The 27,036-nt window shown below is 32.6% G+C and overlaps 1 protein-coding gene across 4 annotated transcripts in view; it reads left to right on the top strand.

Moving 5' to 3' along the window:
• The window catches only part of LOC143255591 (F-box/WD repeat-containing protein 4), a 50,171-nt gene extending 31,027 nt beyond the window's left edge, over window positions 1–19,144 (top strand). Inside the window, exons 4-10 of one of the 4 annotated variants that reach the window (XR_013030737.1) lie at window positions 638–776; window positions 1,131–1,222; window positions 10,399–10,464; window positions 12,861–13,004; window positions 13,962–14,097; window positions 14,850–15,175; window positions 18,343–19,144. Coding sequence is in view for 2 of the 4 variants with exons in the window: in XM_076511473.1 (XP_076367588.1) it covers window positions 638–776; window positions 1,131–1,222; window positions 10,381–10,464; window positions 12,861–13,004; window positions 13,962–14,097; window positions 18,343–18,456 (709 nt within the window). In the remaining 2 variants the exon portion in view is untranslated. Of the gene's footprint in view, window positions 1–637; window positions 777–1,130; window positions 1,223–10,380; window positions 10,465–12,860; window positions 13,005–13,961; window positions 14,098–14,849; window positions 15,176–18,342 lie in introns of all 4 variants that reach the window. The other 3 variants (XR_013030736.1, XM_076511474.1, XM_076511473.1) reach the window with 3 other exon arrangements.
• Window positions 19,145–27,036: the final 7,892 nt, after the last annotated feature.

Genomic DNA, 27,036 nt, shown 5'->3' with positions numbered 1-27,036 from the left:
TGGTATCATCATATTTATCTATGATTTTTTTGTTATTGTTATTCAATGGTGTGTGTGTGTGTGTATGTAAAATCTAAAAAAAACATTTGTTTTGATATCCTCCATGTGCAAAATTATAAGGCTTAGCAAACTATGTCCAGCAGCAACAGAGTGAAAAGGTCATAGTGAGAATAGATAATTGTTTCCTTTACTTCTTGATTTATTAATTTCAATGTAAGTCAACAAACACAATGACATGATCTTTGACCCCTGACTTGTTGCAAAAGGATTAAAAGATAAAAGTAATATGACAAACTTGCTGTCAGTGATCATTAAAATATCCAAATGTGATATGTATAGTTTCTTGTAAAGAACAGTGTAATTTGACTGTCAGAATCTCTTTTCTTTGCTTAAGTATATGCATGATTCAAAATTTTCATTTTTTTAAAACAAATAGATTTACAGTAAGTAATGTGTTACAGAATGCTTTAATAATTTTTGCTAAAATACCTACTTGACAGGACACAAAACACAAGTTTCCAATCATTAAGTCTTTTCAGATAAATACTTAATTCTTGGTATGTAAATAAGCAACAATATCTCTTTTTTTTCAATAGTGGGAAAAAAAAACGTTTTACTTAAATAATTGTTCCATTAGGAATGGAACTGTCTGTGGGTGGCATGCTGACAATGGAAAGCTGCTGTTCCGATCCCACCTTTCACACTTCAGTGACATTAACAGTGTTGATGTTTGGAATAACATAATTGTTTCTGGTTCAAAAGATGGAACTGTCAAGGTATGTGTGTGTTTGTTTTTTTTAATTATTATTATTTGATTATTTTTTTTGTTATTTGGGCAAAGAAATAATTTGTTTTGGAACATTTTATTTTGAAGAAACATGATTAATTAATCTTTGTAAATAAAATTAAATGTATAAAAGGCTTTTTTTCTCCATTCTCAAAGAAGAGTTAGAACTGGGAAACACTATACTGTTGTATGTATTTATTCATTAGTCCTAAATTTCGTAAAGAAAAACTTAAATGCATTAAATGTTTGATAGGCAGTTTATGTATTAACATATTTTGAATTTAAATTTATTCCTGTAATTTTTTAGTCTTTCAGTCTTGCTGATAGTTGGCTATATTTTCAGACATGGAATGTTCAGAAAGGTTTACTTGTTCCAAGAAGCACACTTCATATTAGAGATAGAGTTTGGTCTCTCACCATAACTCCAATAAACAGGTATGAATACAGTAATTTAAAATAACTCCAACTGTTGTAAGTGCTGTATAATTTGCTATGCTTTAATCCTCCCTCCACAGCTGCCTTTTACTGTGCATGTTGCAAGGGTTTTAGCGTGCAAGTTACATTCAAAATTTAAACTACTTTTTGTTCATGAGAGTTTAATTAGCATTAAAATCTTGGCTAATAATCCATATTTTAATAATATGTAAGTTTTTGTTTTTAATTTTATAAGTCAATGTTTAAAAAAAAAATCTAGATTACCATTAGTGTGACAAATGTAATTTTTTTCTCTCTCTAGGCATCCCATTATGTGTATTTTATTCACTACCCACTAATAAGTATGAAATTTAAACATAAATTATTCACTATGAAATCATCATTGCTCAGATAAACCTTAATTCTAAAAACCATCAATATTATTTACTTAGAGCCATTAAATAGAAAATTAAACCCTTTTGATGCACCAGCCTATCAGACCCTCTCTTTCAGGATTTATCAAATGTTCAAGTAATACTATTATTTATAAATAATAGAAAGCCAGTTTCATATTTTAAGTGATGTATATTGTATTACATTGTTTCTTGTATAGGAAATTGTCAGTTTCTCTTTCAGTACAAGCTTCATTCCCACAGGAAACTTAAACTTATCAACTAGCTTGGATGAACTTGCAATGGCTTTCGTAGCATAGTTGGAAAGCCAGAAAAATTATGAGAGTGATGGGATATATTTTGGTTTTTGTATGTTATTCTTATGTTCTTTGATGCATTATTTAATTAAATTAATAATAGTAGTACTCTAAAATTTTGTCATCAGTTGACATCAAGGAAAAAAAAAAGGCACAGGTAAGGACTGCATTTATTGATTGTCATGTGTGTCTTTATTTTTTATCATAAAATAACTGAAATGTAAAAACAGGAAACAGGTTTGATAAGGTAAGACAAATAAGCAAAAGCGTTTAATGAAACAAGTGTGTGAGCAGTTTAAAGCAGCTCATGGTTAATATAACTTGATAGCGTAATATGAGTTACATGTTCCCTAAGTGATTTACAACTTATAATTGCATGAATGGTAGTTAGACATGGTTCAAAAGGTATTAAAGTAATAAAATTGAAGTAGTTGTATACTGTTACAAATGTAAAGCTACTAATGATAAATGTAGTTTAATGGTTACAATTTGAAGTTATTCTGAAAAGAAAAAGGATAATTTAGACTTTTGTGTGATTTTGGAGGTTAGTCAAATTGATCACTTTTGTATAGTTATGGTAAAGTTTGGCTGAAAAAAATGTTTGGAATGTATTTAGTAGCTTACAAAGATGTAGGATCTGCCCTAGTTTGTTACAGTTTGGTTGTAGCACATAGAATCCCCTCTACAGTTTCTATGTTCACTGCCAAATTGTATGCCATTTCTATTGCCCTGAATCGTATTGAAACTGTGTAATATACGAATTGTACAATCTATATTGATTCGCTTGGCTGTCTATTGGCCCTGACATCATTCCATGTTAGCTAACACCCTATTCTTATCAATATCCAAAACAAACTGGCCCATCTCTCTCTTTCATCTATATCTGTCCAGTTTTTTTGGATACCAGGTTACATTGGTATTCAGGTGAGTGAGCTAGCTGACATAGCAGCAAAGTCCTTCTGCTCTGGCTCTATCACCACCATACCTGTTCCATACATGGAATGTGACCCAGTTATCAAAACCCGACTGTACACCAGTTGGCAGTCAACCTGGAATGAACAACAAAATAATAAGCTTTTTCAAATCGAGCCTTCTTTAGCTCTTTGGCGATCTTGTTTCTGTAAAGATTGAAGGGAGGAAGTTGTTTTGTCTAAGCTACGCATTGGTCACAGTTTTTTAACTCTCCACTTCCTTTTATCTGGTACTGATGCACCAATGTGTGGTCTGTGTGGCACTTGGGTCACAATCATACATATTTTATCATGCCATCATAACAACCAAGAACGACAATGCCATTTTAAACATATTTTTAAGGTAGGTTTGCCTTTGACATTAACCAATGTCAGGTGATGTTGGCTGCCTTACTTGTTTTTACATTTTTAAGAACCATTGGTCTTTTTAACGTAATGTAAGGTTTTAATTGGACTATATACTGTTTTAGCATGATTTCTTTTACACATCTTAATTTTTATTTTGACCCAAACCCAGGACTGAAAAGGCCAACTTCAGGTGACTAACAGCAAGTTTGAACTTTATGCTTCAGTCTTCCTGGCGTGTCTTAATTTTACATATTTTATGTATTTTTACATTAATTTCCATATGCCATTATAGTATACTACATCTTGTTTGGCACAGATAGCCTAGTAGCTTTGTGCCAATAAACATGAAAATACCTACCTTTGTTTTGTTTGCTCGATCGATGCTGGTTGGAATTATTTATCAAACAGTCCAATCTCAGTTACTTCTTGGGTCTACTCTTTTAATTTGTCACCTTTTTTGATTAAACTTTGTTAGGCTATTTATAAAGCATTGAGAATGCCTATGTTACACATTTCTTCTATGTTAATATACTCTTCTACTCTCCATAGTCAACTTGGGTTGTTGAATTTCCAGTTTGATAACATTTTCTTGTTACATACCTCACCTGCTGGTCTTCTGGAATATGTATTTTTAAACACTCCATCCTTTGGAACCATTCATTTTCCTCCTTGTTGTTGCTCCTCTTCCTCCTCCTCCTCCTCAGTACTTTTCCATGTGAAGATTTTGATTTTTTTTTTTTTAATCTATGGTTCATCTTCCACATCATGTTACAGAAGGATCTACATGACCTTCTCTGTCTCGTTTACAATGTGATTTGCTTCGTTGTTTTCAATTCTTCCTTCTCTAAAATCCATTTCCTCCCACTAATTCTTTTTTATTTTTTCCTTCTTCCCATTGGATCTGAAGTGTTATTCAACTGAGCTTTTGTTCCTTGTATCTTTCTTCCCATTATCACTTCCTGATTTCTTCACTCCAATCATGTACCCTACTCTTTCCCTGCTATCTATTGAAGGTGCTTCATTTGTTGAGCACTGGGTCTACTCTCTCATTCTCTATTTCTTCCTTCTGAGGGTACCATTGTCCTTCACTCATTCATGAGATTGTGACTGGGTAAGTTACCTTTTCATATTTTCTTCTCATATTTAGGGGTATGTCCCTCTTTCTTTCTGGATCACACTCTGTAATAAGTGATACCTGACCAAGCATTTTTTAACTATTCAAACCTGCTTGTAAGCCATTTTGACTTGAACATCAATATTCCATAACCATGCACACAGTGGAGATTGAGTGTTCCACAAGATTGTTTGTAGGTTTATCATTGTGATAGATTTATTTCATAAGTTTACTCAGGTAGTCCATGGGTGAGTATAGTCCAGTATGATGTTATTCCTCCTGACCACACACACGCATGCACAACTATGGTAAGTGTTTAGGAACAAGATTAATATAACTGACAAAACATTAATCCCCTGGGGTGCTCGAAGACTAAACAGCCTTCCTTCAACCCTGCACTTGGTAGGTATTGGAAAAAAGAATTTTGACTAAATGATTAGATAATTAGGATCGAGGTCTAATTAGTATAATTTTAATCACGTAAATGCTAGTCTGGGAGGCGTAGCAGGTGACAAAGCAAAGGTGAAGCGAACCCCGACTGAAAAGGAAACCAGAAGAGGCGACGAAAAGCAGGCCAGATAAAATATGAACGATATATCAAAGTTAAATGGGCCAATTTAGGGCCAGGTATGGATCGATGGATCAAAATGCCCTAGCAGGGATCTACAGATCCAATGCCTAAGATTTAAGTGTAGGATAAATGGGAGTATCCCGAGAAAACCCACTTTCACTAGACAGGACCGAATGAAGCCCACCTTCTGCTCTTAAGATGAGCTGGTCCTGAAAAGTGAATTGTACCTGAAACAAGACTGAGAAACATAATAGATTAGTAAAATGACAGATTGCAAGAGTTACAATGTGTGGACTGATTCAGGATAAAGTTATATGGGGATAAGTATTTACAAGAAGATTTGGGAGTGGCTGCTATGTTCTTGAAGACTAAGTGTGTGAGTTGTGATGAGTGGATTTTTTTAGTATTTTGTTGCTATTTTAATGAATCATTCGGAGATTGGCAGTATTTTGGTATGTCTTTGAACATATTCTGCTGGTGTGTAGTGAGGTAGACGACGTGTGAGTCGTATTACTCAATTTTGAAGTTTCTGTAATAGTAATAATTGGTTCTTGTTAATGTTGCATGTTACCATGGCTCAATATTCTATTAGAGGTCTAATGAATGTTTTGTAAATATATAATATGGTTTGAGATCTGCAACCGTGGGCATAGTGATTAATTTTGCAAAGGTATGAGATTCTGGTTAAGACTTTCTTCCAAATGTTTTTGAAATGAGAATTCCAAATAAGTCTCATGTTGATTGTTAGTCCGAGGAATTTAGTGGTATCAGAGAAGGAGATAGGGGTGTTATAAAGATTAAGTTTAGCAAGTTTAATGCATTTCAATCTCTTGTTAAGCCTGCACTGGAGGATTATAGCTGGGGTTTCAGAGGGATTGAGTGTAACTTTCCATTTATTGCACAAGTGAGTGACTTTATCTAATGCTTCTTCTACTTTCTTAGCTGCTAGTGAGGGAGGAGGTCCCATGAAGTACACCATAAAGCAATGTCGTCAGCATATTGTGATGCATGAGTGAGTGACGTAGTCAGCTGCAGTTGGTCATTAACAAAGTGTATACAGTAGGGGACTAAGGACTGATCCCTGTGGGACACCTGCATTAAAGGTGAATGACTGAGATAGGTTTGAATTGATTTTAGCTGTATAGTTTTCTCCAAAGTTGGAAATCCATCTGATAAAAGTGGGAGGTATTTTGAACTTTAAGAACTTTGTATTTTAAACCGTTGTGACAGACTGTGTCAAAAGCTTTTTGTACATTATGAATACAGCAAGTGTAGCTTAGGGTTTGTTGAACCCTGTACAACTTGTTTTTATGAGCTGTACAAGGTGATCTGCAATCTGTGTGTTTTTATGGCCTGCGTTCTGAATATTAGATAGAATATTGTCGTTTTCTAATTTCCAAAGCAATCTGGTTGTGATAATTTTTTCCAGTAATTTGCCAATACAATTTAATAAACTAATTGGTCTGAAATCGCTAGGGTGTTGCGAGTGAGATTCTTTCTTGGGGATTAGGGTCATGATAGCTGATTTACATGCATTTGGTAAATAATCAGAGAGAAAGAGGTTAAAGAGGTTAGTAAGGTGTAAAAGAAGTTTGGATGCATTTTTTAGTATTATATTTGGTATGCGATCTTCCCCTGGGGTTTTGTTTTTAAGTTTTCTTATGTGTGTCTTGATCTCTGCTATAGAGATTGGGGTTGTTATATCATTAGTGGTGTGTATATGAGTAAGGTCGACTGGGAAGTGGACTGAAAAAAGTTCGCTATTGTCTACGATGATAGTGTTTACTTTGGTCTTGTGGTGTTTGTTACAGTTTGTGTGTAGTGGGGTATTAAAGGTGTGCTAGAAGCATGTGGCGAATAGGTCAGTTTGCCAATGTCAGTCTTTGCGACATATATTTTTAAAGGTTTTCCAAAAGGAGGCTGGGTTAGATTTGAGGTTATCAACTTTATTACAGAAGTTGTTCCAGTTTTCTTTTTGCTGTATTCTTGTGAGATGTTCTATGTTGTTTTTGACATGGTTTATTTGTGGTTAAAATAATGGATTGCGTGTAGCGATGAATTCACAGCAAAGTTTTCTTCTTGTGATAATTAGAGAGTGAATTTTGGGGGTTAACTTCCAGGTGTTAGTTGTGTTTTGTGTTGGTTTTGTTGGGAATACTTGCTGTATTGCTTTTGTTATGGAATTTGAAATTTTTTGATAATAACATTCTATATTGTCTTTAGTATTTGCAAGTTTTAAGTGTTCGGGGAGGAATGTGTCTAAGATGTGGTTAAAGGACTGCTAGTTAACCTTGGGAGTGGTTGGGAGTTTTAGTTGGTGTAGTTCTGCTGGGGTTGGCCCAGTTTGGGTTACTTATTTGAAAGGATAAGGGGTTACAATCTTCTCCGATGTTATTGTGTACTTTAAAGGTATGTGTTAGGTGTATAACTGAAGGGGTGACGATTGTTAAATTGATTGTACTCTGTGTTCCATTGTGGTGTGTAAGTGTTGGTGAATTGTTATTAATTACAGTTAGATTACGTATATGCACGAAGTTAGCTAGGATTCTGCCGTATGTGTTTGTGGCATATCCATGGAGTGCTGGATGCGATGCATTAAGGTCACTGAGTATGACTACATTATTAAATGTATTGATGATTGAGTTGAGAAATGTGGTGTCAGGGGTAGATTGGGGTGATATGTATATAGCTAAGAGGATAATGTGATGGGTAGTTCAGTGTTCTCTTGATGTTGCAGAGTATATGTTCATGGTGCGTATGTATGTTGTGGTAGATCACGGTAATGTTTAAGTTGTATTTGTGTAAAAGTGCAATACCTCTGGTTTGAGTGGTTTTAGGTTTGGAAATAGTCTTGTAATCGGGGAGTTGAAAATAGTTGTTGACTACCCGCTGCACTTTCCCTCTTATTTTAGTGCAGGTTGAAAGTCCTTACCACTTTCCAGTTCTAAGCCATTGGAGTGGTAGGCCAAAAAGGCATCCTTCTAAATAGGTTAATAAAATACTAACAAAAATATAGAAATGATTATAAAACAATTTATTTGAGAGTAGGATGGTGGTGGTGTTCTGTTGGTATCTTCCAATATGAAATAAAAACAAATGGAAGTGAGCCATCAAAATTGGGGTTCTCTCTGATTGGGACCCTCATCCTATCCCCAAATTCATATTGGTTCTCAGCAGTTAGGGTTTGGATTCAGAATTGAACCAATCAACACAAGTCTGCACGCACGCAGACAGACAGACAGTGTTCCAAGTCTGTATGAAGGTGTTTACAGATTATAATGGTTCTTCCCCTGTGTCATGATGCTTGTAATCTAGGGATGTTCCTGTGCTTGAGACAGTTCCTATCCATTACAAATGTGAGGGTGAAAAGGTATACTAAGTGGACTTCGTTTCAGGCCAGATTTTGGATTGTTGGATTGATCTATCAAAATTTCATATCAGGTGCCCTTTTGATGGCCTTGGGGAGTGGGGGTAATAAATTCCCTCTGGTCTCATGATACTCGTTCCTATGCCAACATGGACGTAGGTTCTCAGTGGCCTGATTTTTGGATTGTAGTCAATCTGCTTGGTATGTTCTCCTTCCTGTCTCCATGTGGATGTTGTTATCTGGTAACAAGGTTTTGGATTGTAGTTGACTTGTTGACAGTATGATTCTTATTATATCCCTTCTTGGATTTTGGCTTTCAGCAGCATAAGCTTTGGATATAGTTGACTAGCTGTATATTATCATTGCCATTCTACACCTAGGTGCACATTCTTTTATTCTTATCCACTCTCATATTTTCTGATATTGAGTTTTATAAGAATTGTATATTTTAGATCCCTATACTACCATAGTTCTCTCCCACTTGGGTGTGCTCCTCTTTTCTTGTCTGCCTATCATATGTGATATCTTGCCAAGATGGGTGAAGAATATACCTGAAGAAGTGGTGCTGTCTCCCACATCAGATCTTTAATTTGTCTTTTGGGGAGTGTCCTTTGGACTCTTTTAAAGGATGCTTCTTTCTTTCCCTTGTACCAGTCCCTCCAGCTATTCAATACTGGCTTATAGTTATTTATGCGAGTGGAGGTAATGTACAATGTTGAAGGTTATAGTCATCCTATATTGAAAATATATTTCTGACAGGTTCTCACTTCTTTTCAGACACCCCACTGAAAACTGGTGCTTCCATTTTCTATTAGAATTCAAGGTGTTAGTTTGTAGAATTGAAGAGAGAGACATGCATGGTTCAAGAAAGAATGTTGCACTCTTATGGGTGGAGGGTTATTGCATGATGACTTGCATGAGAAATGCATTAGAATTAGTCAATTTCAGTTGATAATTACTTTGGAAAGGTGTGTGCATCCTGTTACATTTTATATAGTGTCATTCATTGTGGTATTATGAATTTGACATAACAGTTATCAACAATTCATTTGCACTTGTATTACTGATTTATTTGCTAGAAGAGAATAAATACCAGATACAGCATACAGGAATAGTAAACCAAACAGTAGCTGTGCATTTTGGAGTTCTTAGAATCTAATATCAATTCACAAATGGATCTTGAGTACAAATAATTTTGTGACACATCTGATTTTTTTTGTGTGTGTATACAGCAGACCTGTACAATTACTTTGTGCTTTCCACGTTTCACATAAATATATGTAGCAAATTCAAAACTATAGTAACATTCATTCTTCAATATGTTTCAGTTCAACAAACTAATCCCATGCACATTTGGTTAACATATAGCTTATAGAAGCTAACAAACAATATATTTCATATTATACAACCCATTTTAAGTTCACAGAATCTTCAAAATAGAAGAATCAATTGTTGAAACTGGAGTTTTTCAAACTTTATAAATTTACACTCCTAGTCACATATTGCATGGAATGGCCTGGTGTTTAGGATGCTTATCCCCTTATTTATTTATGGGTTCAAATGCTCTTCACAAAACATGCTTGTCTTTTCAGCTTTGGAAATGTTAAGTGATGGTCAGTCCCATTATTCATTGGTAAAAGAGTAGCCCAAGAGTTGGTGGTAGGTGAAACTTACCAGTTGCTTTCATTCTATTCTATCACTGTTAAATTAGGGAAGACAAGTTGATATAGCTAGATATTGCAATCTCAACTACATATTAATTTCAATGTTATTGAGCAGTGGGAAAAGATAATTACATTTTCTGAATGTATAGACTGTTGATTCGTTATTTTTGGAAAACTGTTTTGAAAGCTTATGATCTTTATTGGGGGGGGGATCTTAAGGAAAAAAATTAGTTCATTGCATTATTTATTTTTTATGTAGTATTTGCATCACAAAACAAACAATTTTGTCTTGTATAAAATTGAATTAAAAAAGAGAAATTAACTTTTTAATGTGATTTCCTGTTAGTAGTACAGCTTAATTTGAATTTCTTTGGTTGTTTATGATAATATTTGCAATCCTTTGAAAGCTGTATTCATAATATAACATCATTGTAGATTTTTCATATTTTTCAGATTCCTAGTGACAGGATCAGCAGGATTTAATGGAATACCTCCGCTCCAGTTGTATGATCTTGAAACGTATGTTGCAGTTCACATATTACATAGACTGTCTGTAAATATTCCAGCATCCATGTACTCGTATAAGAGTTTTTGTGTTTTATTCTCTGTCAATAAGAATATTATGCATATTAAGTTAATTTCAATATTTGTTTTTTTTCTAAAATCCTATTTCAGTACTTAGCACTTACTTAACAATGTGTTCCTCTGCTTTGGCTTCCAGTATTGTTAAATGGACATTAACATTGTTTTTCATCTGTCTTTTGTTGCATTTGGCAGAGTGTTGCACATTATGAATGAATCTGTTATTCTATTGAGAATGTTTTTACAGTGAGGAACATGAGTGGCACAGTTAAAACACTTTCAAGTGTTTTCTTATGTGTTGAGTAAACTTCATTATATAGGGTTAATTTTACTTTATAAACATGATATAACAGATCCATTGGACTATCTACACTATTGTTTGTCTTGTTTAATCTGATGGCCATAATTTTGTTTTGTACCATTGTTAAACACAGAAGTTTCTATTGAAACAAGTGTCTGGGGAGGAACTGTCTAAGCAAAGCAAATGCCATGGATATAACCAGGTGACTATTGGTATGTTTTGAGAAAAGGTAACATAAGAGGCAGTTTCATTCACTATACCTGCTTGCTTAGACATCTAACTTCATGTAACTGTACCAACAATGTATCTTAACAGTACACTGAAATATCATAATTGGTCTTAATACATGGACAATTATTGGGACTGTAAGTAAATTACCTGTTTAATGTCACTAGTCAGTTTCATCCAGTGTTACAGAACACTTCCATCTTTTGTGTGTAATGTATTTTGTATACTATTCCTTTTACTACTGTCTCTGGGAAGTAGTTTGTTTATTCCTGATGTATGCTTTTTTGCAACAGAAAGACTTTTTAAGCTATTTTGAAGACAGTTACTTGAGATATGTGCAACTAATTTGTATTCATCTACTGAGCTTGAGGATTACTAGACTGTGAATTCTAACACTGATAATGACAGACCTCTGTGGTGCAGTTTAGTTGAATTGTGCATTTTATTATAGTTTATTGATATTTTCTGTTCACTGTGGTATAGTCATCTTGTGCTCTGCATATGTTACTCACAGTATGGATATTATTTATTAGAAAGAGCTATCACACAATCCTCCATCCATAAATTATCTATAGCAGTATCAAGCAGTCAGGAATTTGCTTTGAATATAACTAAATATGATACCACAGCTCACATCTCCAATTGCATAGAGGCATTCTTGTAAGGTATGCTGAATCCTGTCGGTGTGTTCACTTAATGACACTATTATTGTTGTTAGTATCACTAACCCTCTCAAAATATGTTGACCTAGTGGCATATAAAATGCTATAACCCTCTAAATATGTCACTATAGTGACTAACATACTCAAATAAGTCAACAGTATTTGAATTCAGAAAAGATAAATAACAGTTATTAAGAATGAAAATTTAAGGAACTTGTGCTATCAACATTTTGATTCTAATGTAGCATTATTAAACTACAGGGTTTTAATATTTTTTTTCTTTTTAGGCTTATGAATGTTAGCCTCTTTATGTATCCTCAAATCAACAGTTGTTGAATTTTGTGATCAGTTAAAACCAAACCAGATTATCTGTACTTATTCATATCTTTTGTAAAAACGTTTTGAATGTTGGTATTGTGGATAATTTTGTGATCACTTCCTCAAGAGTATTAAATTGTTGGAGAGGTTTCAAAGAAGAGCCACTATGATGATACCTGGGATGTTAGGATGGACCTATGAGAAGAGACTAAAAATCTTTAAGTTTGTTTTTGCTATAGAGGAGAAGGGTTAGAGGGGATTTGATTGAGGTGCTTAAAATTATTAAGGGTATTCATAATACATATTCATCATACTTTTGTTTTTAGCAGTAAAACCAATAGGACAAAGAGTCACAAATTCATATTTTGGCAGCATAATAGTTGTTTGTAATTTAGACAGTATTACAGGCTGGTTGGCTTTTGGAATAAGCTACCTCCAAGAATGGCGAGGCAGAAAATTTAACTGAATCGAAGAAAAGATTGGATGAATACATATGTAATTAGGGATTGTTATAGTTGGGTGCTGGAAGGCACATCTGTGATAGGTTAATGAGCTTATTTTTGTCCCTTTTTAAGGTTTTCTTAATTTTGACATGCACAATTTAAATAACTTTTAAAACAAATATTGTAACATTCATGGGATATCAAGTTTTAGACAAATTCAAGATGTCAAAGAAATGTATGGTTTGATATCTGTTACTGAAACATATGCATCTGAACTAAAACCCTTAACACTAAAATATTTATCAAGCACTAAATTACTAGTACATTAATTACACTTGTAAGTGCTGATAATGTTGAATTCTTTTCTTTCTTTCTTTTAAGTGGAAGTAGAATATCTTGTCTTGGAGAAAATTTCAGGAAAGGTGCAGGCATTCTCCATCTTTATACAGAAAGTGAACATGATATTCTTAGCTGTGGATATGATGCAACTATCAGGATGTGGGACCTTCGATGTGGAAACAAGAGGTGATGCGATTGTTTTGTTACTTGCTTGTGTAATACACTGTTTAATGTAAATTCCTCTAAATAATTTCATGTACTTTTAAACTTATATGTGAAACAGATGATTTAGACTTGCTGGCAACATTTCATTAAAATCTCAAATAAATTAATAATGTTGTATATTTATTTTGCATTATGTATATTCTGTGACAGTGAAGAAGTTTAAATTTTGGTTTTATGCTGAGTTTATTCAAGTGAAAAAATATTTACCATGTCTAAAATATATTCCCACGTATTAGCATTATTTCATTCTTTACAAGTTTTCATGTTTCTTTGACTCTGAGGAATATGGTATCCTTTGAAATAAGTACTTATGTCACTCAGACTAGAAGATACATTTAGTACATCTTATATGTTGGATGTAATATTTCATTTCAGGCTGACATATTAATGTTGTAAATAAACTTGTGAATGTGTTGTTTTTAGGAAATAAATTATGTACTGTAATGGTTAATTATAAAACATTAAACATAAATTTTCTGAGTTACTCTAAACAGCTAAGTTTACTCCCACAATTCTCTCAAAATTTTAACTTCAATAAAAAGGGCAAGAGTTTCAAAAAATATTGACAGCATAACAACACAAAATACCAAAGTCTATTGAAAAATTGTCAAAGTTTGCACAAGAGTATAAGCTGCTCATACAATCCAAGAATCAACAACTTAGAGGGTAATTTTATAAATAAAGAAATAAAAAAAACTTTTCTTTCTATTTAAGTCTATGATTTCTAGTTGTATACTTAGAATTTTCAGATTAATTGTTTGTATTTGTGTTTAGCTGAGTCTAAGGTTCAAACCAAACTCGAATTGTTAAATGCTTATGTGGTTTCATGGGATTATTTTAATATCACATAATAAAAAAAATTTACTTTTCAAAGTGTTTAATGTGAAAGATTTGTTATGTGTAATTCATATTTTGTAGTATTTTGGAGTGGGAGGATCCCTATGACTCTGCTGTATACTGCATATCATCTGACCATAACATGACAGTTCTTAGTGGAACATGTCGACATGGGGTTGTAAGACTGTGGGATAAACGTTGGAATAAGCAGGTTCAGGTATGTTTTTAGCCTACAAATAAGCATGTAGATGATTAAAATTCCACATGGAATATTTAAAATGGATTCTTCCACTAGACCAATGTTGTATTGAATAATTAATGTTTATTGTAAATCTGAATTAACTCTGTGTATTTTCATGAAATATGGGAAGTGAAAAGTCTTATCCACAACTATTTAATAAACTATTTTAAGATTTATCTTTTGAATTTACTGAGTCATTCAGACCACTCTCAATACAAAGTAACTTTCACATTTAAGAAAAATAAATACTTTTTTTCATCTTGCAGCTTTTATATTTTTATTATATTTATATATTTTTATCTGTATAACATTTAGAACCTCAAAAGTAAATATCAAGTTTATTTTTGAAAAATTTATTATCTGCTGTTTTGTCTACCATAGCATCTTGGGAAAATTATCTTTTGTAATCAATGTACACTTGTACACTGATATGAAAAATATGAAATTAAATGAACAGTAATTGTGTTTTTTTATTCTTCTGATGCATGATATAATTTTTCATGTATCGGGTCATCCCTTAAGTAATGTCCAATTTTAGGTTCAGAAAAAAAGAGGATTTCAAATACTTTTAATGTTATTTAATGGTAATGTATGTTCTGTTATTATTAATTATTTTCTGCCAACAATTCACAAGCTTCTGAATACCACTTCTTCTATAAAATTCTTGGGGTTTAGAGGAAAAGAATGTAGAGAGGTTAGTTCTTTGCTGATGGCACCAATATTTTCAGGGAAGAAGTGAATATGGAACTGGCAGGACAGTGTTTGTTTTTCTTAATGATTGGTGCCAAGCTGTTGTTTTCCCTTTCTGTAAGCCTGGGAAGGATCCAAAGATTCCTTTAACTGTCATCCAGTTGCTTTGATTAGCTGTCTCTATAAGGCCTTATAGAGGATGATTAAAGCTTGTCTTGTTTGATTCATCAAATCAAACACTCTTCTATCATTTACCTAGTGTGGGTTCTATTGAAAGCACTTCACTGTGGATCACCTGATTTCACTTAAAATGTCAATCAGGAAAACTTTCCTCAACTCTTCCGTAACGGTTCAGGGATCAAAGGTAATATCATTGCATTTGCTGACTTGCATTCAAAAATTTATTGAACTACTATGTTATGAATTTATGTCAGTAAATTTGGAACCAAATAGTAGATTACAATTCAAACTTTAATATTATATAGAAGTTAATTTCTTGACTTAAAAGTAAATATTAAAAGAACTCATCTAAATATAGATTTTAGTGAGTCACATGGTATGTTGAATGCAGCACTGTTTAAAATTAGATGTTTGTGATGCTAACATGCTAAGTCTAATTCTGTACAAATTAGGACCTCGATTTACTAACATTGACAAGCTAAAATATAAAATAAGTACCTTGTATTTTTTTATTTTGTTGAGATAAGACTTGTGTACTGAATCAAATACAGTGGCCCTGTTCACCTCTTTTTTTGGAAATGGCCCTTTACATACATTTACTTACATGTAAATAAGCATTCAATGCTTAGAATGTACATAGTGTTTTTCTCAGCCATTTTGATCTGTGAAAAGACCACTACATTCTTTCGAAACCAAATTTCATAAAAGTAGGTTGTGGCTTTAGTCTGCTCGAAGTTTCATGTTTTTAAATCAATCTATATATGTTTTAGTTACTAAGCTTAATAACTTATAGTGAAATTCTGTGGTATCAGTGTACTTATTTATGATAATGTGGTTATTCAACTATACATACAAACAAACCTTAAAAAAAAAAGATCGACCACATGCAAAATTTTAAAGGCTTGGCAACCTGTATTCAGAAGCAACTTCAGGATATAGGTCATAGCAACAAGATATAATTGTTTGCTTTACTTCTTCATTTACTGTTCTGTGTTTTAATAAAAATAAGTTTTTAATAATTTATTTTTAAATAGTAATCTATATACATACATAATGTATAATAATTAAAAGGAAATGTGACTGTATATTACAAAATACTAGTTCACTAAAACAGCCAACACAGGAGGTGTTACATTTTCAATTATTATTTGCATAATCTCTTTGGGAAGAATAGTTTTTGTTTTGTTTTTTAAATCGTAACATGAAATCACTTTACACTTAGGCTAGTAATGAATATTATTTTCAGACAAATCTTTAGTAAAATTATTTCATTAACATATGATTTTACACACACAAAATTTTTTTAACACTCCTACGAAAAGTGGGGCCTAGTAGGCCCCAGAGCAACTTGAAAGGTTATTAATATTAGGCTAATAATTTTGTATTTAAATGAAATTGCCATTTAAATCCATTAATAAATGGATTAACGAGATTCCCACTGTCCCTATCTACTATCTAGCAAAACCACAGCCAGGGGAACGGGCTTGGAGAAATCAGGACTAGAAACGTCTTTTCGTAGGAGAGTTAAACTTTATTAATAATCTATCAGATTTTGCAAAGATACAGATGGTGTATTAAAAGTTTTTTTTTACTTTGGAAATATTTAACATGTGTAAATGTGTAGAAGAACTTTTGCATATTATACTGAGCTTATAGCAATAAGGTTCAACGAATGCCTTTATCATCTGCTGATTAATGAAATTTTCATTAAGATTTGTAAGCACCAAAATATGCCAAACCATTCTCTTCTAGCCATGGTTTACAGCATAGAAATTAAATAATGACTTATGTAGAGGAGACTCTGCTCTTTATTGATATTAAACTAATAGACATGCAAAATCGACTAGTAAATGGTCTTAAAAGTCAAAGAGAGAGAGAGAGAGCTTCTTTGGTGAGTTGCACAGATTTATTTATGTCAGTAGATTAAGAATGTGGGAGGTTCAAATTATAAATTTATGCCTGTATTTATCAAAACAGTGTATTTCTGATTGGTTGGACAGTGCAACAGACAACTTCCAGTTTTTAAAATTTCAAAGTAGAAAAATTGGACCTTAGACATGTTATGTGATAGAAAAATGAAGTTTTATAATTTTCTAAATATTCTTTTGGAAATTATGAGTGGCTGAATAAATATGTTAAGATAAGTACTCTTCCCAGTAGTTTAGCAGCTAATCAAGAGACTGGCACGTTTTGTCTTTGTAAGTCATATAGTTTCAAAAGGATCTCTGAATTGTATTTATTGGTTAGAACAAATGCTGTAAATACTAATGGTATAACCCAACCTCGGTAAGTAAAAATTCAATAACTAATATTGAGTTCTGATCAAAGCATTTGGGAAATTGTTGTAGTACTCTTATGTTGAACTAGTAAGTCTTAATTACATGTGATGAGGCAGGAATTTTTTTTTTTATTTCATTATTTATAATCTTTTATGGTCCAGCTTCCATACTGTTCTATCATGAATTGTATTTCACTACTTCCATAACCACTGTGATTGAAAGGAATGTTTTACTAAAATAAAATATGAAGACCAACATGTTATGATTCACTACTTGTCACAGAGTTACATTGGCTTTAATGTGTAGGGTTGCTGTTGAGTGAAAAACAGCTAAAAACACCATACTTATAAGGAACTGTTCTGCTTTGTTCAAAGTTCCAATTATATACTATAAATATATTTTGGTGGAGATCATGCTTTACAAATTCTTCAGTTTGATAAAACATTTATAGTTAGGTTAATGAACTAAAACTGTTTTTTATATTCAGTTTATTTTTTCTAATGAATTTTTAGCCAGCTCTATGATTTTTAAAGGTAGTTTTATATAAAACTATTTATCACTGTTTTCTGTGTTGTGTACTGTAATTAATGCACAGTGTATCTGCTGGAGGGAACTTTAGCAACTTGAATCACTTTTGTTTGTATAGTCAAGTGATTAGCATATGTACATATCAGCTAGGCATGTAACATACATAGATCTTGCACAAGTTTTATAAAAGCTAAGTTACATAAAGACATTAAATAAGGATTATAAGAGTGTAATGAATTATATATTGCTCAAGAAAAGTACAGTAAAGTAGACTATACTACTATCAAAAACACTGTTGATTGTACACGGAGATATATAAAATTTTAACTGTTTATAAAAACAACTTCACAATTTATAATGCTGGGTGATTAAGTTCCTGTGTTTTGATAATTTAAGGCCAGTTATGTTTGAAGCTGCAGTTTACAGTTGATTTATACATGTTGTAAAGTAGTCCAAATCATTCTTAATGTGTCATCAAAGAATACATATAGTGATGTAGACAGTACCTTTTTGAATTTTTTTAAACAAAAGTTTTTTTTTTCAGATGTTTTATGTGGGGCGTGGAACCTATAGTCCTGTGTATTGCGTCACTTTTGATGCATGCAACATGTATGTTGCCTTGGATAACTGCCTTACATTGTTGTCGTTTGATACATGACAGAAAAGTTCAGTTTACATTTCACGTTTCTCTATTGTGAAAAGAAGAAAATTTAGGGACTAGTTAGTTTTTATGGAATATGTTTTATCAATATTTGAATAGACAAAATATGTGAAATTTTCCTGAAAACCTGGTTATTATATTTCTAAAAAAACTTTGGGCTCATAGAAACCTCTAAGAAATAATAAAATTGAAATGTTTACGTGAAATAAAAGTTATTTTTAATGACTCTTAATAGCCTCATTGTTATTTGAGATGAAAAGCACCATTATGAAACAGTTTTGTTGTTCTTAAGATCTAAAGATTTTATACGTTCCTTATTACCAGTGTATGAAATGGAACGGACCCAATTTAAAATTTGATTACTAGTCAGATATTTCTTCTATAAAACAAATTGTATGTGCATATAGTTCATTTATTGCGAAAAGCATGTCAAATTTAGTTGAATTCAATAAGTATATATCCATATAGCCTGACTTCTCTAAATTTTCCAGTGAAAAATATTTTCTTTTTCCAGTAATATGAGTTTATGTTGCATCATATTCAAACCTGTTCATGTTACTTTGGAAAATTTTAGTGTCTGTTGATATTAATTTGATTAACATCATGTAAGCTCTTCTTTATTTGACAGATGTAATTTCACTGAATATTGTATAATTTACTGTAATAAATTTATTGCACATTGTAATACTTTGTTGTTTAAAGTGCAGTTTAACTGGCTTTTTGATAATTGTATTTTAACATGGTTTTCTGAGTAGTATTTGAGTACAAATTAGTTCATGATGACGAGAAACCAACTTGAAATAAAAATGCATCATTCATTACAGTAAACGTCAAATTTATTCAAAAACCACGTACAAAACTAAAGTCCATACTATGTAAAAACTACACTGACAAATACATCACCAACATTATTTATAAAATACAATGTGATAACTGCCACAACTTCTATATTAGAGAAACAAATAGAAAAAATGGAAACCAGATTCAAAGCACACAAAAAAGCACCTTCACATGTTTTTGAACACTGCAAATCAAATAAACACAACACAACACAACATAACTATAGAAAACACTCAGATACTAAATAGGTAAACAAATGCAAAATCAAAGAAGCCCTACTTGTACAACAACTCAAACCAAAATTAAACCAATATAAAAGAACACCTTTATACCTATACCAATTAATAACCTAACATGTGCTACAATGCCCTTTACAGTCCTATACCCAGTTTACACTCATCCTTAAGGCACGTACCTGGCAATGGTCAGTTGGAAACTCTTGTTAACCTGAAGGTGGCCTAAGGTCAAAATGTTGTTCTCTACTCTATTTTAATAAAAGCTTTAATACCCATACCAGCCATCTTGAGTACAAATTAGTGTTTTACTTTGTTTCATTACAGTTAGTGTAAAATTTAAAAGCTGTGTTGTTTAGTACAACTAAAATTATTGCTACATAACTCATCTGTGGTGAATTTACAGGCTCACCATGTTTACAAATTGTTTGATATCCATAATGGGCACAGCACAGATAATCCCTTATGTAACTTTGATACTATGTTATTGTGACATACTTAATGATTTTTGTTTTTTAACTTCAATCTGTAAAATTGTTTTAATTGCATCTTTGCTGTAAAAATATTTAAATATGCCCATCATTAAGTACACAAAGGCTGGAATTTTCTTTCACCTCAAGCTATTGCAATCCTGGCCTTGCGTGGTGGTGGGTGTTGCTGGGTCAAGTATGCTTCATGTTATATTTGCACTGTTATGATGTGTTGTTTTTGTAAGACCACGAGTAGCTTGTCTGGTGGTATGTGCATCTATATGTATTTATACTAGACATTCCTAGTTTCACTTATCATGGACCTCATGAGTAAAGAAGAGGGAAATTTGTCTATCCCTAGTGATCTGTTTATACAATTGGGGTCTATTTGCTTTTCAAAACAGGGAATTACAAATACCCATTGCATTGACTCTGGTACATTATTTTTCCAAAGTCTCCAGTGCATATCTTCCCCTTCTCTTCTAGTGGAGTGCAGGACTCCTCACCACTTCCAGTTCTTAGTCACTGGAGTGGTAAGCAACGAAAGCTTACAACTCGCAGTCAGCGATGAACATAGAAAGATCGATACCATGACAGTATATGAATGGAATGCCAAATTGCCTGCTATTATAGAGGAATATGTACCTAGAGACATCTACAGTGTTGATAAAACTGGGGTCAGCTATATTGGTTTGCCAGACAAAATATTGCATGTGAAAGGTAAATAGTATGCGGGAGGGGGAACAAACAACAAACTATGTATTTCATTATGATGCAAAAGTGTTAGTGAAGTTGAACGCACTATTGTGATCAGTAAGAACACAAAACCCAGTTGCTTCAGAAACTTAAACATAAAGAGTGACTTACCCGTGGCTTAGTTTGCTTACAAGAAGGCATTGAATAACCAACACCATTTTCCAAGACTGGGTTACAAGCTTTAATCCCTAACTGATGCATAACCTATTGAAATGATCTTGATATGAAATATGACCCTTGATCAAACTGAATTGATTCTGATAAACCCCTGAAGGTGAATTATTTTATTAGAACCTTAATACTAGCGGTGGCTTTAACATTCCTCAAGAGTATTGTTTCAGGAAATGGACTAAATGCACACGTTATTGTCAGTGAGTACTGATTTCTTAACATGGTTTTTCGGAAGTGGACCTACTGTAACCCTGCTGAATAATTAATCAAACACTAACCATCACAGTGTCATTATTTATTATTAACACTACTACATAGCAGGAGTGAGAGATAATAAATTGCTATCAATGATAGAAATTAATTGTACTATTTCTTTTAAGTGGGTCTAATATTGTTAAAAATTTTCATTGAAAGTAAAAGATCAAATCAAATTAACTAGAAATGATTCAAATGAAAAATTACTAAATTTCATATATACACGTAATTGTGTAATTAATTTCTTATATATTGTTTTCATGATTTCTGTACAAATTAATGAACTTGCCGATTTTACTTAAAGCTACAAGAACATCAATCTAACGAATATTTTCCGAAAAATATCTATAAAGGTCTATATTACTTTCTAATAGTAATCTGCACCAAAATATTTGTCGAAATAAAATGAAATTAATTACATTACCAACATTTTTTTTTTTTTTTCGTTTGAGAAAATTTAGCACTTTTACAAACTGTATTAAATCTACCTTGATTTTGGTATACAGTGAAACCTGTCGAAGGCGGAATCGCAAAGGACGGAGTAAACTTTCCGGCTTAAGCAGGTTTTCTGGCATAGACATTCTGAACATGCATTTCCTTAATTATATATATTTTTTGAGCGGAACGTTATACTTGCTTGACTCAAGGGAAGCAAGACGTTTGTGAATAAAGTTATTGTACTGTTTATGCTATATTTATTAGAATAAGAACAAAAAGAAACATTTAAAATATACATAAGTACACAAAATCTGAAGAAGGTGTCCAATTTTCAATTGTTTCGTTTTCTTTAATGGGCTTTCTCATGCGGTTAAAAGAGAACGTAACTTCTACGGCCTTTTCATGAAGTTCATTCTTCCTCTTCATTTTTGCATACAATTTGATAGTGTTAATATAACTTAACACTTGCGATGAAGTAGTAATTTCTATTTCCTCACTATCTTTTACATTTTGTTCATCTTCTGAATCTCTCACACTGTTACCATCTTGCGATTCTATTATAGATTTTAAATCAACTTCATCAGTTTCTGTTCAAACATTCTTGTCAACGTTCACAAAACCTTTCATATTCACAGAATCACCTGCATCAATCTTCTCAATCAGAGTTTGGATTTCACTAGAATCGTCACAACAAACAATTTCTCCACAATCTCCGCCATTATCAAGAGTAAATTCACAGTTTCGAAAACACTTTATTAAACATTTGATTTAATTGCTTAAAAATGTAATTGCATCTAACACGTCAATTTTCATGGTAATTTCAGATGCTCTCTTACAGTCGTCCATGTTTACAATAACATTCTGAAGCATCAATTTTCTGTATTTCAATTTTATACACTGTATAATTCCATTATCTAGTGGCTGTAGAACTGATGTTGTACATGGAGGTAGAAAGACTAAACGAATATTTGAAAGTTGAACTTTTGGGTGACAAGTTGCATTATCTAGGAAAAGTAGAATATTCCTATTTTTTGTTCCATTCTTTTGTTTAATTTGTTCAAAAATTCCTTGAATATAGGACTTATCATCCATGCTTTATTATTCGCTTTCCATTCCACAGGAAGTTAATTCTTCCTTAAATTTTTGAAATAGCGCAGATTTTCACTTTTACCTGTTGCCCATGGTTTCTTTAGTTTTCCATCAGCAAATGCGACCAAAAATACAATCAGTCGTTCTTTCGAATAGCAACCTCCGGAATAATGACGACAGAAAAAAAGAACAATATATTTAACCAATACTTATTGTAACAAAATGTCCGAGAATTTATTAATATTTAAACAAATTATTAATTAAACAATAATTTATTTATATTTAAAGAAATTATTCATATTATTAGTTAAATAAATTAAGAAATTAATATTTAATTAAAAACATTTTTTTCGCCTTACTCAGGTTCTAATCTTACTTGTTGATAGATGATGTAGGTAAAAGATAGTTTTCCGTCCGCGTTACGCAGATTCCGCCGCATAGAGGGCGTTTTATAAGAGAAATCTTAAGATAATTCTGCAAAATTTTGACACTTCCGGCTTAGACAGGTTTTACTGCCCATGAATTGAGCAAATAGCGGCCATAATGAATTTCATCATAAAATATGAATATTTTAATTTGTTTTCCACTTTCCCACCTAATATAAATGGATGATTATTTAAGCATCCGAAAATATGCGGAAGGGAAAGATGATAAAATAATATTAGATCAAAACTAATGTTGGGAACTTGTTTTTCACAATATAATAAATCTGAGTTTGATTGTTTGTTCCAGTGAAACGCAAAGCTAGTAATAGTAGAACATGTATCGAATCCCAGTATCTATCGTTGCAAGTCAGCAGACATACCACTTTGCAACTAAGGAGAGGGCGTAAATCTCAGTATAAACCAGATTGGCATTTTTTATCCATAACTAGGTGAATTCATAGTTTTCCCATATTATTGTATCACCAGGCTATCAACATCAATGCCTCTTTCAGGACATTGTTACTGCTGCTCAAGATATCAAAAACGGTAAATTAAAACATACAGTAGAAAAGACCATAAGAAAAAATGTGATAAAAGTGTTCAAAATAGATAAAACACATGTCTATACTAAAATATTTATCACTCTTTGCAACGTTTTGGGAATATGCGAGTGTAAGAAATACAACCCAACTCTTTAAAGTTATTGAGATGTTATTATCAATATTTTTAAAATTTAGGTCCTTGTTGTTTCTTTACATTTTTTCGATAACATCCTTAAAGGCAATCCCTTCTTCTCTTTCATACTTCATCACTGTCCTTTTAAACTGTTCATCCAAAATCAATTTCCTACTCTGAGGCTCAACAAAAAAAAAATCCCTTCTAAAAGAGCTGTGGATTACACGTAGCTACTTGAAACAGTCACTATATTTATCTTAAGGTATTTAGAAACTGCTTCTTGAAACCCAGCTATATGTAAAGAGGAGGTAACAAGGCTTTTTCTGTGTCAACCAAAATTGCATAGTTACATATAAAGCGTGATAGCAGGGCAAGCCGCCTCTCTGCTCTTTTTTTTACCTATCTGTTGAACAACTACTACGCCCTGCTGCCTTTCTAATTCATTAATTGTAATCTATTAGGTAGGAGTTCATTATATATAGAGTAAACGACTGATATAGATATAGAAAACTTTTATATAACACAAGAATGTTGTAACAACGTTTTGAGACTATGTTAAAAGTGAAACCGTCGGAAGCATCTGGTTACCTGGCCGCTTTGACGATATAGTATTGTTTCTTAGTTTCATAAAAAAATTGTACGTATTGGTAAGGCATCATGCCATCTATTAAACGGACGTTAAAGCAGCTTGAAAATTAGAGGGCTAAGATTGCTAAACCAAACCAATGCATCTAATCCTTTCTCACAAGAAAAACCATGAGAATTTATAATTATTGTATAACATTTTTTATTGTCGTTTTTCTTTGACAGAATTATACACGAACTATTTTTTAATTTAAGTTTTATAGCTATAATTATTTTCGTGTGTAGCAAAATAAATAAATTTTTGAGAGACCCTTTTTAGCTAGATTTCCATCAACAATATGGACAAAATGCATTTGCTATGTAATCTCTATATTAATATATCTAATTATCATACATTCAGTAAAACATATTTGGTCATTCAGATAAAACCTAAGCGACCCTAAAATTTTGTTTGTTTGTTGTTCCCCTGGAGTACATGAAAGATATAGTTTAGCATAGAAAATCTTTTGGCAATAAACCATCCATGTGTAACTGATTTCAGCACTTCATTTATAAGTAATCGTCATATTTTCTCTTTACATATTTTCAACCAAGTGCGAATGAACGCTAATTTCTTTGAACAATTAGAGACAAATTAATATTTTCACTGAGTGATAAATTTTCTATTTCATTTCTTAATTACCTCACTTATGTTTGAAAAAAAAATTCTGCCTGTAAAAAGTAGCCTTTGTGCAGTTTTGTGTTTCTGAATGTGTTTGAAAGCTCAACATTTGTACATTTTTATTAGATTTTACATCATGTAGATATGTGCTGGTATTGAACTGGAATCCATGTTAGTGAGATGCTGTAATTTTGAAAGAGCCATATTCTTCATAAGAAAATAATCCAATATGACTGCTATTAAAGTTGAAATGTTCTTATCTATTTGCAATGACAGAAACCCAGCTGTAAGTACTTCCATCTGATTCATCTGTACAGATCATCTCTATAAAGGATTGCAATGTGATTGTAATGTTTTGTAAACTGTATCACAAACATAACACATTTGGATTGAATGGTAGTAGTGTATCAATAAAATAAAAGGGTGCAAAAGATTAAAACTTAAAAACATTGTAGACCATCAACAATTTGAACAACATAAAAAATGACACTTAGCTGAACATACAAAAACACTTCTAAGACAGAATTCCTCTAAGCTCCAGGGAATCTGATGATGATATATGTGCTAGAAAACTATTACATTTTCTAGTGAGACACAGCATTTTCACTCATCAGTCTATGAAGGCTTGATTAATTTTGCAATAACAGATTTAAGAAGTCCTGTTCTTGCACACCTGAGTCAAGGTAAGCATGCTGCTTTCAACAACTACTGCTGATGAGTTGCTGGCAGCCATATTCACCAATATTAAACAGACTTTGAAGCAGCATGTTAGTGCAAGTCAAACCTATGCAATAACTGATCAGGCCAGAAACAGTTCCAACAAGAAACACCTGATCTTCTGTGCAAAGTGTGTTGATGATGACGGTGAAATGAATGTGGACTTTCTAAAAGACATGTAAGTGGACAATAGAAAGTGAGAGACAATAGTTGCCGAGACAAAAAAAATTGAGGAACATGTGAAATTGAACACATTTATGGCCTTTGGTAGTGATGAGTATAATACGATGGTAGGACACAAAACAGGTGTTGCAATAAGACTGAAAACCCTGAAACCTGAATTGGTCAATGTACACTGCCAAAACCTTCACCAATCCTTGCTGCAAGATACAGTTTTGAAAACATCAAAGAGTTCTGAAACACTGATAAAGTCCTCAGTAGTGTGTACAGGTTCTATAAGGCTTTTGGAAACCGAACAAGATTCCTTGAAAAACTTCAGACAGAAAACAAAGACACTGAAAAAGGCATCTCACACCAAATGGTTGTTCCATTTGAAGGGTAATTCCTCTCTCAGAGACACTACTCAGCAGTGATCATTGATCTTGAAAACACAGACACTGGTGGTGACAACGATTAGCTGAACTCAAGACAATCTGCCAGTGGACATGAAAAAAAAAAATCATATTCTGTGATCCACATCACCCACTTATTTTTCAGTGCCAGGAAACTCATCATTCAGCTTGATCTTACCTTTAATAAAAAATAATTAAAACTGCTCAGTAATCAAGCCCAAAATGGATACAACAATTGGTTCTCTGGAATAACTGAAAACTATTGAAGATGTTACTCTGAGGAAAGGCAGCAAAGTGTTAAAGGAGTTCCACATCCAACCAATATATAGAACAATGAAATGCAGCTAGACAACACTGACATCATTGACAGTTATTTTTATTCCTCATGGGTAGCACTGACACCATGACAAGAAATGATGAGATTTTAATAGTTGTCCTTCACTTTAACCTTCATCCTGATGAAGCCTTTGCCCTGTTGGGCCAGCTGAAAGAAGTAACCAAAGACAACAAAAGGAAAAATATAGTATCACATTCCACTCTCCTCCAAATAATTGCATACTTCAACAAAATCTTCAGAAATTTCTGTTTCAAGTATTTGTGTGGGCAATTCCTCGCTCCTTTAAAAGGAAATATTAAAACAAGTGACTTCTGGTAGGCTTCAGAGTAGGAAACTCGTATCATATGAACAGT

This window comes from Tachypleus tridentatus, chromosome 7 (assembly GCF_004210375.1).
Source record: "Tachypleus tridentatus isolate NWPU-2018 chromosome 7, ASM421037v1, whole genome shotgun sequence".
NCBI lineage: Eukaryota > Metazoa > Arthropoda > Merostomata > Xiphosura > Limulidae > Tachypleus > Tachypleus tridentatus.
The sequence above is the reverse complement of the archived record's forward strand: the minus strand, read 5'-3'. Positions and strand labels throughout refer to the sequence as shown.